This window comes from Pan troglodytes, chromosome 19, assembly GCF_028858775.2.
Source record: "Pan troglodytes isolate AG18354 chromosome 19, NHGRI_mPanTro3-v2.0_pri, whole genome shotgun sequence".
NCBI lineage: Eukaryota > Metazoa > Chordata > Mammalia > Primates > Hominidae > Pan > Pan troglodytes.
This window is the reverse complement of record NC_072417.2, coordinates 64165518-64179244: the sequence shown is the minus strand read 5'-3', so window position 1 is coordinate 64179244 and position 13727 is coordinate 64165518. Positions and strand designations below refer to the sequence as shown.

Below are 13727 nucleotides of genomic sequence, written 5' to 3'. Positions count from 1 at the left end.
ATAAAAGATCTTTTGTTACCTTATAAAATCAACTCATCATGAAACAGGCCACCTGCAATGAGTAGAAATGAGTTACATGTATCTTATTTCCTTTTCCTGCTTTATTTTTCTCCATAATACTTATCATGGTCTAAGCATGTAAAGATAGCTCTTAACAATGCTTCTAAAATACTGTCATTTACTGTATTTAGTTGCCTCTAGACTTTTTCCTAAGAACATAAATTCTATGAGGTTTATTTACTGCTGTATCCCCCAGCACTTGGAAAAGTGCCTAGCACATTATAGGTACTCAGAACATGTTTGTTGAGTGAATGATTTGTTTTAGATGTTAGAAGGAATCTTTGGGGACAATATAAGTGGTCCTTCTCTCAACTCTAGAATGTAGAGGCATTCAGAATCATTCTATTGACCTTTGAAATGTGCTCAAAACAGTAAGCAGTTGATAAATATTCGATAGCTTTTCTCCCACTGAAAATCATTTTTAACAATAGGGGTTACCTTACCTTTTCTCCCTTCTTGCCCCAATTTGTTAGAAGCTAATAGTGCTCAGTATTAGCCCACAGTGATGTTACTGGGCAACTCGCTCTCTCTCTCTCTTTTTTTTTTTTTTTTTTGAGACAGAGTCTTGCTGTGTCGCTCAGGCTGGAGTGCAGTGGCGAGATCTCAGCTCACTGCAACCTTGGCTCACTGCATCCTCCTCCTGGGTTCAAGCAATTCTCCTGTCTCAGCTTCCCAAGTAGCTGGGATTACAGCACCCACCACCACACCTGGCTAATTTTTGTATTTTTAATAGAGACGGAGTTTCACCATGTTGGTCAGGCTGACCTCGAACTCCTGACCTCAGGTGATCCACCCGCCTCAGCCTCCCAAAGTGCTGCAATTACAGGCGTGAGCCACTGCGCCTGGCTGCAACTCTCTCTTTCTTTACTTCTGTACCACAATGGGTCTTTTAGCCTTCCTGTAGGTTTAATAGATTTTCCAAAACACTCATCTCTCAATTGCCTACTTGCTTTGTGTGCTTTCCCAAAACAAAAGTAGGAGGGATACTTTTAGTACAAAAAAAAGTATCCCATATGGTAACTATATTTTAATACTACCCAAAAGTGCGCCTTAAGAGATTATTATAATTCTCTTTATTTTTTAATCCACTGATAGGCTATGCCAGAACTTTATTGACAACTTATAAACCAATTAACAAATTATTAGTATAGACTTAAGCAGAGGAGTTTCTCGTGTCCTCCCTAGAGGAGGACTTGCCTTAGTATAAGGCAGGTACTCACCAGAGAGTTTCTAAAACAAAACCCTGTCTCTCTCTACTTGGTCTGGAACTGGAGCCACTGAATGAGATAAAGACTCAATGAATAAGGATTTCCAGGAATGGGGTGGTGCTTACAAAATGGCAAAAGTCTAGTTTGTAAATCATGTTACTAGTTGGGATGTACAGTATTTTATTTTTCACCTAAGCCCTTGTCGTTCACTAGATAACTTTCTACTTTACCAGGGCTGGAAGTCAGGGGTTTAGGATTCACTTGTGGGCTATGCCACAGGTATGTCACATGACCTGTCATTTTGGTTTCTGTGTATAACAGGAATTGGACTAGACTCTAATTTAAAATATCATTTCCCCTGAGATTGAGGATGACCTAGCCATCTTAGGGCATGTTTTGACTTCATTATGAAAAAATGGAAGGTGTAAATTTATAATTAACGTTAGTGTTACTACCACAATTTTTCTGTGAAGTAAGGTTAAGGTGAAAATTTCCTGTGAGAGAACGACAGAAAACTTTGTGGCAGAATAGCAGCAGATAAGGGGATTTGCCAGTGATTGTAAAGTTATGGGCCTTCTTTGTTGGTGTATTACAAATTTCTCACTGTGAGAGACCTGTGGTGAGTGAGGTTGTAAATAATCTAATAGATTTTCTAGGAATGATGCACCTAGAAAAATGTACAAGTTCTTAAAAAGAAATATTTGTACACATTCTTGATTTATCACAATCTCATGGAGATCGACAAACAAGTAAACAAATAAATGAAATAATAGAACTTCAAGTATTGTTAAAGCAAGGTAAGCTAAAGAGTAATTAGTAAGGATGGGTACTCATTTTAGGGTATGAGAGAAAGCCTCTGGAAGATGACTTGCATCCTGACATGGGGATGTGCAGGTGCATGGAAAGGTCTGGAGGAGTACGTGTTGAGGAAGATGAGATGGCAATTGTGAAGGCCCTGACGTGGGGAAGCACTTCAGCATGTTTAAGTGGTGGTTTTCTCTTCATCACACTCAGACTTTCAGTCCTACCTACTGCACCAACATGCCTTCTGTCAAGGGTGCCAAAAGAATCCATCGTTCCAAATATAATGGAAAATTCTCAGTCCTCATCTTACCTTTTAGTAACATTTATATATTTCAATATATTCAGCTTCTTGAAATACTTCCTTCAGTTTTCTTCCAGGATTCCCCATGGCAAACACACACTGATTTTCTTCACCATTCCCTCTCCATTGCTGGTTTCTCTTCTGCTTTTGGACCTCTAAATGTTGGGGTACTCGTCAGCCCTTCTTTTTACTTAATCTGGGTAGATCAAATTCCATGTCTGTAAATGCCATCTATGCATCAGTGCTCACAAATTTAAATCTACAACTCATATCCCTTCCCTGGACTCTAGACCTCTGCATCTAATTGCTTTTCTTTATAGTTTCCTCACATACATATGCTTTACCTTGCCTAGATTACCACTAGTAAAAATACCCTAATTCAAGGCCAGTCCAAATACCACAGTTTACATGTAGTCTCACTAACGCCCTAGAGACTAACACCCTGTTGATTGTCCTCAAATCGAGTTTGGAGTTCAGTTCAAGAAGAAAGCAGAGGAGTTTTGTATTGCTTCATTAACAGGAATTTCGTACCGGGGGACTTCTAGTGAAATTGATAAAAAGAAACTCCTTATATTAAATTATCAAAGCTGTTGCGTTAAAGAGCATATTATAAAAGTGCTATAGGCTGGACGGGTGGCTCGTGCCTGTAGTCTGAGTACTTTGGGAGGCCAAGGCAGGAGGATCACTTGAGTCCAGGAGTTCAAAACCAGCCTGGGCAACGTAGTGGGACTCCGTCTCTTTTTCCTTTTTTTAAAAAAATGTTTATACACACACACACACACACACACACACACACCCACCCCCCCCACAACACACACTATATATATATATAAAACACATATATTTACTTATTTTATTTATATATATAATTTTTTTTTTTTTAATTTGAGGAGTCTAGCTTCGTCCCCCAGGCTGGAGTGCAATGGTGCAATCTCGGCTCACTGCAACCTCCACCTCCCGGGTTCAAGTGATTCTCCTGCCTCAGCCTTCCAAGTAGCTGGGATTACAGACGTCCACCACCGTGCCTGGCTAATTTTTGTGTTTTTAGTAGAGACGAGGTTTTGCCATGTTGGCCAGGCTCTTGACCTCAAGTGATCCGCCTGCCTCAGCCTCCCAAAGTCCTGGGACTACAGGCTTGAGCCACCGCGCCCGGCCTATTTTTTATGTATTTTTAAAATTTATTCCTCTAGTGTCAAGCGACTCTGTCTCTACAAAATATTTAAAAATCAGCTGGGCATGGTGGTGTGCGCCTCTAGTCACTGCTACTCAGGAGGCACAGGCAGGAGGATCAAATTGAGCCTGGGAGGCTGAGGCTATAGTGAGCCATGATCATGCCGCTGCACTGCAGCCTGGGTGACAGAGTAAGTCCTTGTCTCAAGAAAAATAATGAATAATGATAGTAATAGTCATGGGCTAAGACTGAGAATGGACAAAATGTTAAGGTGAGACAGTTAATCTTACTGAATTATATTCACAAAGAAGCTACAAATGAAGGAATTGGAAAACAAAAGGCCAAGTATAACCAAGACAGTCCTGAAGAACAATAAGTACAAGAACTTGCTCTACCAGGTATTAAGATTTACTATAAAGCTTAATTATTAAGGTGGTATAGTATTGCTTCATCTTCCCTTTCTCTTTCCTTTCTGCACAATTCAGTTCTAAAGCCACCAGGCAGGGCAGAGGAAGGTAAGGCTTTCCATGGTGCTTAGGAGCAGGGGTGGGGTTGTTATCATAACCTAAGCAAAGTTACAAGGGTAATCCATATGGGGTAGCCTGGTGTGGAGAGTCAGGGCCCCAGCAACATTAAGGACATCCCTGCAGGATGGCAGCCAGGCTTGGGGGTAAAAGACCCTAAACAGGATGATGAGAGCCTCCCCAAGGAGAGGTCCCAGGTATAGAGTGTCAGAGCCTGAGCAGGTGAGGAAGGCAGCATCTGTGTGTGGTAGGGGGAGAGGGGGCTGGAGTGGAGAAGAAAGAAGATGCATGGGAAAAGAAGGGCATTAGTGGAGGGCTGTAGTGGCAGAGAAGAGAGACCGTAAGAGACTTGAGCGCTGAAAGTCGAGGCACAAACGGAGTTTTAGAATGGAAGAAGATGTCAGCAGGGTCAGCTGGTGTGGGGAAGTCAAGTAGAATGAGGACTGAATTTGTAAATTTATAGGTGTAGATTTGAGCAGTTTAAGTTGTAGGACCAGTAACAGGAGTAACTGTAAATCATAAAAAGAGGAAATAACATGTGTAGACTACTCAAAATGGTGATTGTGGTGGGAGGAGAGAAAAAGGATAACTTGAGGTGGAGATTGGCAGAGCAGAGGGAAAAGTATAGAATGGGAGAGACTGGGTTGTTGCCATGCTTACAAGAAGGGTTCAATAGAGAGAAAAATTGAAGACAAGGGAGTGAAGAAAGATAATTGATATATCAGAATCCTAGAAGAAGGGCAGAGGGGAAGGGATCACATATCCCAGCTGCAATTCAGATCTCCTTCGTTGCTGAGACAGCTTCATTTTTCCTAGTCTTTTGCTGTTACAAATAATACTGTGGTAAATAACCAACCAAGGCCTAGAAAGCAGCATGAAAATTATATGGCTGGCATAGAGCATGCACACACATGTATGCATGTGTATACATATGTACTCCAAAAAAGTATTTTTTTCTTTGAAGAGCATCCTTGGTTGTTGATTATTAGTAGAATGTGACCTTTAGATCTGAGAAAAGCAATTTTAACTAGCTAAACCAATTGGATAGACACCTACTTGTGAAAATTTTAGGGAGTTCTCATAAAATCACATGATTTGTGATACTTTAGTAAACTGCTGTGAGAAGCTCTTGTTAGCAGAGTTTGGTATGTAAAGCCAGTCAATGTGTGCTGCATTCTTCAGGGGATGTGCTTAGCATGCAGAACAGGAAATGTCTAAACAGAGCCAGCATTCTTGTTGAGAGAATTTTCCATCCTCCTCCATTTGTGGTTAAGTTCTGAAATTGTTCCTATTTCTTTAGTTTCCACAAGCTTTAATCTCTATAGTAGTTGAATCATATCTATTGTTATTTACAATTCCTATTATAAAATGCATATGTAATTTAAAAAGTTAAAGTTCGCAGTTTTAAATAACTTTTTTGAAGTAATTTTAGACTTACAGAAAAGTTGCAAAAATAGTGCAGAGTTCTATATACCCTTCACGCAGCATCCCCTGATGTTAACTAACCATAATACAATCATCAAAGCTCTGAAATTAACTTTGGTACAATACTGTTAGGTAAACCTGTATTCGAGTTTTACCAGTTTTTCCACTAATATCCTTTTTCCCTTCCAGAATCCAGCCCAGGATCCCATATTGCTTTTTTAAAAAAAATTTTTATTACAGACAGGGCCTCACTATGTTGCCCAGCTTGGTCTCAAACTCCTGGCCTCAGGTAATCCTCCTGTCTCAGCCTGCCAAAGTGCAGGGATTATAGGCATGAGCCAGCACACCTGGCTTCCACATTGCCTTTGTACATTATGTCTCGCCAGTCTTCCCAGTGTGTAACAGTTCCTCAGTCTTGTCTTGTCTTTCATGACCTTGAGACTTTTGAAGAGTACTGGTTAGTTGTTTTGTAGAATGTCTCTCCCTTTGGGCTTCTCTGATTTCTCATTATTAGATTGAGGTTATGTATTTTTGGCGAGAATATAACAGAATCTAGTATCTTGGTGTGGATATACTTTGAGACTGTGCAGATACCCTGTTTCTGCTCAAACTTTCATTCACTGATTTTAGCATCCACAGTGGATTTTGCCTACAACAATTATTAGTAAAATATTGCTAATAGTTATTTTCTATTTTCTTCATTCTACATTTATTAATTGGAATTCTTCTATCAGGGAGAGTTGTCTTCTTCCCTCCAGTCCAGTTTGAATTCAAGGGATATATAGATATATTATTCTGTGGGCTATGGGAACCTATCATTTCTTTGGTTTCTCAAATTTTTCTAGCTTTGGACATTGAGAGCTCTTTCAGGTTGGCTCCTGTGCTCTTTTGACATACCCCATCCTTTTTTGAATGCTTTCTTCCTTATTGGCACCGTAAGATGCTCTAAGCTGTTGTATTTTCCCTGCCCCACTCTTAAAAATTGGACTACTTCTCAAAGGAGCTCTGGCACATTTTTTGGGAGAAGCGTATTTAGGAACCAAGATCTAGGCATTATTCATTCATTTATTTCTGGTTTGGGTTTTTCCATTAGTTTATACCTCCTTTATAGAATTTTGTATTAGTGTGCATACTAGGGTAAAATAAAAGTAGAGTTTTAAGAAAAAAATGGATTATGTGTTGTAATATTTCATATTGTTTTGTTTATGACAGTGGATAAGGAATTTGGTCTATAAACTCAATTTTTGCTTATAAGCTTTTTTCCTCACATATATCTTCATGTGATAACTTTAGGAACCACCCATAGGTGACTGTTAGGGTTTGGAAGGAAAAAAAGGGTAAAGATTCTATTGTGTTGTATGTTGACCAAGATGCCTATTATGTATGTTGAGAATAGAAACTGGTAAAGATGTAAATAAGCAGCACTTTCAAAATGGCGGTGTTTAAAGCTTGTATTTTAAATGTGACTTCATCTGAGGTAATTGGCACATAGTTATTTATTAATACTTACGTTTACTGTTTAAACAGACTTTTAGAATAGGAGAAGTTGTTTAACATTTTCTACTGAAAAAAATTACCTTTTTCACTCAAAAAAATTTATTGATGCTCACTGTGTTATGCACAATGCCATGTACTAGAAATGTTGTTAAGGTGCTCAGAGGTCCAAATATTTTCTAAAAGAGGCCTTTATAATTTCTTTTAAAAAGTTATTTTACTACTCAGGAGGCTGAGGTGAGAAGACTGCTTGAAGCCACGAATTCCAGGTTGCAGTTCACTGTAATGGTGCCTGTGAATAGCCACGGCACTTCAGCCTGGGCAATATCGCAAGATCCTGTGTCTAAAAAATTATATTAATTCAGTTTCACAATTTTTAGTAATACTGAAGAATATAGAGTAGGAATGGGAAGTTTCTTCAACCCTAAATTTCATTTTTTTCCCCCAGTCATTGTAAATAGTTGATGTATCCTTGGCCTTTTTCTTTACAGGTGCACATAGATATAATATCTTTTTAAGATAAGTGGGTTTATAAGTGTTTTCCTGCTGCTTGCTTTTTTTTTTTCCATTTAATGACATAGCTTGACAATCTTTCTACTTTTATATAGAGAGAGCTACCCAAGTTTTTACCTAGTTTTTGATGAAGAGAATGATTAAAGATGATGAGAATCTAGAATCAAAGATCTTATAAATAAACATTAAGTGCTCTTACCACCAAAAAAAGTATGACGTGCTAGATATGTTTATTGGCTTGACTGTGGTGATTGTTTCACAATGTGTATTAAAAAAATCACCTTAACTGTATGCTGTATTTGTCAGTTATATCTCAATAAAGCTAGGGGAAAAAAAAAACCACATCTGTTAAAGAAGAGGCAGTCTGATTCCTACAAAGTGAATCATGCCTTGCTAATCTGTGTATTTTGTATTTTTTATTTTTTTTTGAGATGGAGTTTTGCTCTTGTTGCCCAGGATGTAGTGCAATGGTGTGATCTCGGCTCACTGCAACCTCCTCCTCCTGGGTTCAAGCGATTCTCCTGCCTCAGCCTCCAGGACAGCTGGGATTACAGGAGCCTGCCACAACGCCCAGCTAGTTTTGTATTTTTAGTAGAGACAAGGTTTCTCCATGTTGGTCAGGCTGGTCTTGGACTCCCGACCTCAGGTGATCCACCTGCCTTAGCCTCCCAAAGTGCTGGGATTACAGGTGTGTGCCACTGCGGCCGGCCTAATCTGTGTATTTTTAAGGGCATAACTGAGAGCTAGCAGCCTTTCAAAAAGACTTTGATGAATTTCCAGACCAAGAGTATTTGAAACTGTTGCTTTGTATTTAAGAGAAACACATCCGTCTCATAGAGGGAAAATGTATAGATAGAAATAAAGAATATGAATAAATAGATTTTTATGAAAAAGGATTTAGGACTGGGCACGTGGCTCATGCCTGTAATCCCAGCACTTTGGGAGGCCAAGGAAGATGGATCACTTGAGCCCAGGAGTTCAAGACCAGCCTGGGCAACAAGGCGATACCAAATCTCTACTAAAAATATAAAAATTTATCCAGGCATGGTGGGGTACACCTGTAGTCCCAGCTACTTGGGAGGCTGAGGTGGGAGAATCACCTGAATCCTGCGAAGTTGAGGCTGCAGCAAGCTGTGATCGTGTCACTGCACTCCAGCCTGGGCGACAGGAGTGAGACCCTGTCTCAAAAAAAATAAGAAAAAGGATTTGGATTTTGGTGATCCTTTGATCATTAGTGTTATCTAACTAATTCAGAAATGATAGAAGGAGGTGTGATAAACATTTCTGAGTATGCTGCACTGGATTATTAGCATGTTAAATAGTCAAAGGGACTGGAATAAACATCAGGAAGATTTCATAAAGTGGTGTAAGTAGAAAAAAAAGGTTAAACAATGAGCTGCATGTTGATAAGTATAAGACACTGATCCAAGTGGTGGCTTCTGAACCATGATATTACTTAAACTAGAGTGTTAAGGTCAGCTTAAGTCAAAACAAAACAAAGCTTCCAAACCCTCATTTTAAACACAGTAGATAATAGATAAATCTTGTATCCTGGGAGATAGTACAAGCCAAAGTTACAGCTGTGTTAAAACCTAGTAAACACATAATTTTTTTCTCTTTTATAATCTTCCCTCTTCCTAGGTCAGCAATAGTCCTGAACCTCAGAAGGCTGTAGAACAGGAGGTGAGAATGGTGCTTCTTAACATTTTGCAAAAAGTATACTAAAGTGATTAACTATTGATTACTTCCTCAACTGCTATTCTCAAGACATCAGATGCTCAGCTTGGAAGACTATTGTTGTAATTCACTGAAATATAAAAGAAAATTATTTCCACTGTAGTGGTTGTCAGGGCTTTACTGCAATCTGTAATTTATTCCTTCCCCAAAGTAAGCATTTTTAAATAAAGGAAAGAAAATATAAGTAAATTCTGTGAAATTCAGCCTGTTTGCATTTATCCAGCTCTATGTAATGGTATACTTTCCAGAAATACCTTCTTCAGGGCATAATGTATGTAACTTGTATTTGTCCTGAATGTGGCCTAGTGTGTCATCTTACAGTGGACTGCTTCCTTAGTTTAATAGAGTTCTTCATCTCCAATCAGGGCACCATCCAGCTTTATTCATCAAACATCTGTTAAGAGCCTACTATGCGCCAGGTGTGGTGGCTCATGCCTGAAATCCCAGCACTCTGCCGAGGCAGGCGGATCACTTGGTCAGGAGTAGGAGTTCAAGACCAGCATGGCCAGTATGGTGAAACCTTGTCTCTACTAAAAATACAAAAATCAGCCAGGCATGGTGGCAGACACCTGTAATCCCAGGTACTTAGGAGTCTGAGGCAGGAGAATTGCTTGAACCCGGGAGGTGGAGGTTGCAGTGAGCTAAGATGGTGCCACTGCCCTCCAGCCTGGGCAACACAGCGAGACTCCATCTCAAAAAAAAAAAAAAAAAAAAAAGCCTGCTACATGTCAGGCTTGATATGCTGGGCACTGGGGATAACAGGATATCTGTGACTTTCTCCTACATGCTAGGTCAGGGGTTGACCTGGGTCCATGGAAGCCCTCTAGCATCAACAGTGAAACAGTATCCTCTTCCTTCGAAATATACTCAGAGTTAGGACATTCATACGTTTCCTTTAATAATTTGAATTCTCTTGAAGCTACCATTCTGTTTACACTTAGATGGATTTTACCTAAATGTGAGTATCTAGAGTTAAGGTTTTTAGTGTTTCCTTTGGGTCACAGACTCTTAGGAGTCAAATTATTTGAAACTCTCCAGAAGAATGTATGTACACACCATTTTGTAACTCTTTTATGCCACATAGCTGTAAATCAAAAGAGTTTTAAGAACCAATGCTTTAGAGACTTACTTTTACTTGGGGAGAAAGAAATGTAGGTATAAAAGTATAATTGTGTTAATAGTGAGGGATCCTATGTGGGGCTAGTTACTTGTTTGTAGTTTTGTCTTTATTTTCATTTGGCTTAAAACCCTCAAATCTAAGAGACAAACTTAGGTAGCAGAGTTGCTTGCCTTTATATGGCTTATTTCAGAAGTTAGGCTACTCAGGAAAACACTACATTGGCATGTAGTGTCTGTAAGTTGAACTGAATGGGATAATTCATTTTCTCTAGTTGTAAACATAGTTTATAGTCTGTTAGAAAATAGTTATGCTGCAATGCCAGATAATCCATGACATATATATTCTATATAGCACTAAGCACATGGTGCATTTGGTAAATGGAACAACTGAAAATATTTTGAAGAGCTTATAGACTTTTAGCCTGATATCTAAAACCCATAAGAAAATGGCACAAAGACCAGATTGCTTTTACTGCAGTATCTCAAGTGAAACTGAAAGTAATGACGTTTATTTTGTGTGTGTGGTAAAAACACATAAAAATTACCATCTTACGACCTCTGATGTGGTCTCCACAGGGAGGAAAAAAATGACCATTTTAACCATTTTAAAGTATATAGTTCAATAGCATAAGTATACAGTTCAATAGTGTTATGTATATTCATATTATTGTAAAACAGCACCAGAGCTTTTTCATCTTGCAAATCTAAAACTCTACACTCATTAAATAATAACTTCCTTTCCAACTACTGTAGCCCCCGGAAACTACCATTTTACTTTATGTTTCTATGAATTCGATGTCACATATTAAATACCGCACATAAATAGAATTATGTAGTGTTTGTCTTTTTGAGACTGGCTTATTTCATTTAGCATAATGTCCTCAAGGTTCATTCATGTTATAGCATGTGACAGAATTCCCTTCCTTTTTAAGGCTGAGTAATATTTATTTGATTGTATGTGTACACCATATTTTGTTTATTTATTTGTTAATGGACATTTGGGTTGGTTTCACCTTATGGCTGTTACGAATAATGCTTTTATGAATACATACCCAGAAGTGAGATTGCTGGATGATATGGTAGTTCTATTTTTAATGTTTTTAGGAACTTTCGTACTGTTTTCCAGAGTGGTTGCATCATTTTACAATCCTACCAACAATGCACAAGTGTCTAATGTATTCACATCCTCTTTTTCTTGATAGTGGTCATCCTGATGGGGGCCAGGTGATGATATCTCATTGTGGTTTTGATTTGCATTTCTCCAATGATTAGTGGTGTTGATCATCATTTTATATGCTTCTTGGCCATTTGTGTTACATCTGTTTTTTTTCAAAGCACAATTTAAATATGCACAGACATGCCATTCTTTTATATGCACTTCCAAATCTTGTACCAGCTTTTTGTGAACATTCTCTAGTGACATGTACACCTATGATGTGGCAGTTCCCTAAAGGCTCTAAAGGGGAAAATGGGGCTATAAAATAAATATGTTAGAAAGAGACTTGAGGACTGCGTAAGTCTCCATGTTTGCCACCACTCATGCCATTGAAAAAGATATCTTAATGATGTCAGACAATAGGATTTGATAGGCTAGTGGTCATTTGCAGTCAAGAGTATTAGCCAAAACAGCACAACCTGGCAAGTGACCTGTAAAGTCTAATATAAAATAGGAATTTGCAGTGTCAAGAAGCCATAGATTGAATGTGAAATGACAGCATGCAACTCCCCTGGAACTTTATGTTGAATGATTCATAATAAATGCTTTTCAATTAGGACCTCTTAAGAATTTTCCCTTGTTTGCATACATAGTCATGTGTCGCTTAACAACAGAGATACATTCTGAGAAATGTGTACTTAGGTGATTTTGTTGTAGGAACATCATAGAGTGAATTTACGCAAACCTAGACAGTATAGCTTACTACACACCTGAACTATATGGTATGGCTTGTTGCTCTTAGGCTGCAACCTGTGCAGCATGTACTGAATACTGTAGGCAGTTGTAACACAGTGGTAACTATTTTGTGTACCTAAACATAGAAAAGATACATTAAAAATACAATATGAAAAATTTAAAATGGTATACCTCTATAGGGCACTTACCGTGGATGGAGTTTGCAGGACTGCAAATGCTCTTGGTGAGTCAGTGAGTGAGCAGTGAGTGAATATGAAGGCCTAGAGCATTACTGGACATTATTGTAGACTTTATAAAATGCTGTCCACTTAAACTATACTACATTTATTTAATTTTTTTCTTCAATAATAAATTAACCTTAGCTTACTGTAACTTATCTACTTTATAAACTTTAAATTTTTTTACCTTTTTGATTTTTTTGTAATAATGTTTAGCTTAAAACACAAACACATTGTATAGCTCTATGAAAATATTTTCTTTATATCCTTATTCTATAAGCTTTTATCTATTTAAAAAAATTTTTTTTTTTTTTTTTTGCTTTTTAAACTTTTTTGTTAAAAACGAAGACACACACATATTATTAGCCTTGGCCTACACAGGGTCAGGATCATCAATGTCAGTATCTTCCACCTCCACATCTTGTCCCACTGGAAAGTTTTCAGGAGCAATGACACACATGGAGCTATCACCTCCTATGATGACAGTGCCTTCTTCTAGAGTACTTCCTGAAGGACCTACCTGAGGCTGTTTTATAGTTAACTTTATTATTATTTTTAAGTAGAAGGAGGAGTATACTTTAAAATAACAATGAAAATTTTAGTAAATACATAAACCAGTAACATAATTGTTTATCATTATCAAGTATTATGTACTGTATAGAATTGTATGTACTATACTTTTGTACACCTGGCAGTGCAATAGTTTTGTTAACACACTAGGGCATCGCACTGGGATATTATGACAGTTGCAACATCACTGGGCAACAAGAATTTTTCAGCTTCATTTTAATCTTATGGGACCACCACTATATATGCTGTATGCTGTCTATTATTGACCAAAATGTCATTATGCAGATGTGGCACATGATCGTATTATCTTATGAGTGTACTATTGACCAAAAGTAGTATATTTTAATTTTTAACAGGTCGATGATTTTTTTTTTTTTTTTTTTTGAGACAAGGTCTTGTTGCTCTGTTGTCCAGGCTGGAGCACAGTGGTATGATCTTGGCTCACTGCAACCTCTTCCCACTTCTGGATTCAAGTGATTCTCGTGCCTCAGCCGCCCAGGTAGCTGGGACTACAGGCATATGCCACTATACCCAGCTAATTTTTGTATTTTTAGTAGAGATGAGTTTTCAGCATGTTGGCCAGGCTGGTCTCAAACTTCTGACCTCAAGTGATCCACCTGTCTTGGCCTCCCAAAGGGCTGTGATTACACACATGAGCCACTGTGCTTAGC

The 13727-nt window shown here is 38.3% G+C and overlaps 1 protein-coding gene across 14 annotated transcripts in view; it reads left to right on the top strand.

Moving 5' to 3' along the window:
* The window catches only part of SPAG9 (sperm associated antigen 9), a 154510-nt gene that overhangs the window by 79238 nt on the left and 61545 nt on the right, over nucleotides 1-13727 (top strand). For 9 of the 14 annotated variants that reach the window (XR_010153334.1, XR_010153333.1, XM_001171175.7 and 6 more), the window contains one exon: nucleotides 9142-9183. The exons of the other annotated variants lie outside the window; for them this stretch is intronic. Coding sequence is in view for 7 of the 9 variants with exons in the window: in XM_001171175.7 (XP_001171175.1) it covers nucleotides 9142-9183 (42 nt within the window). In the remaining 2 variants the exon portion in view is untranslated. The remainder of the gene's footprint in view (nucleotides 1-9141; nucleotides 9184-13727) is intronic. 14 annotated transcript variants of the gene reach the window in all.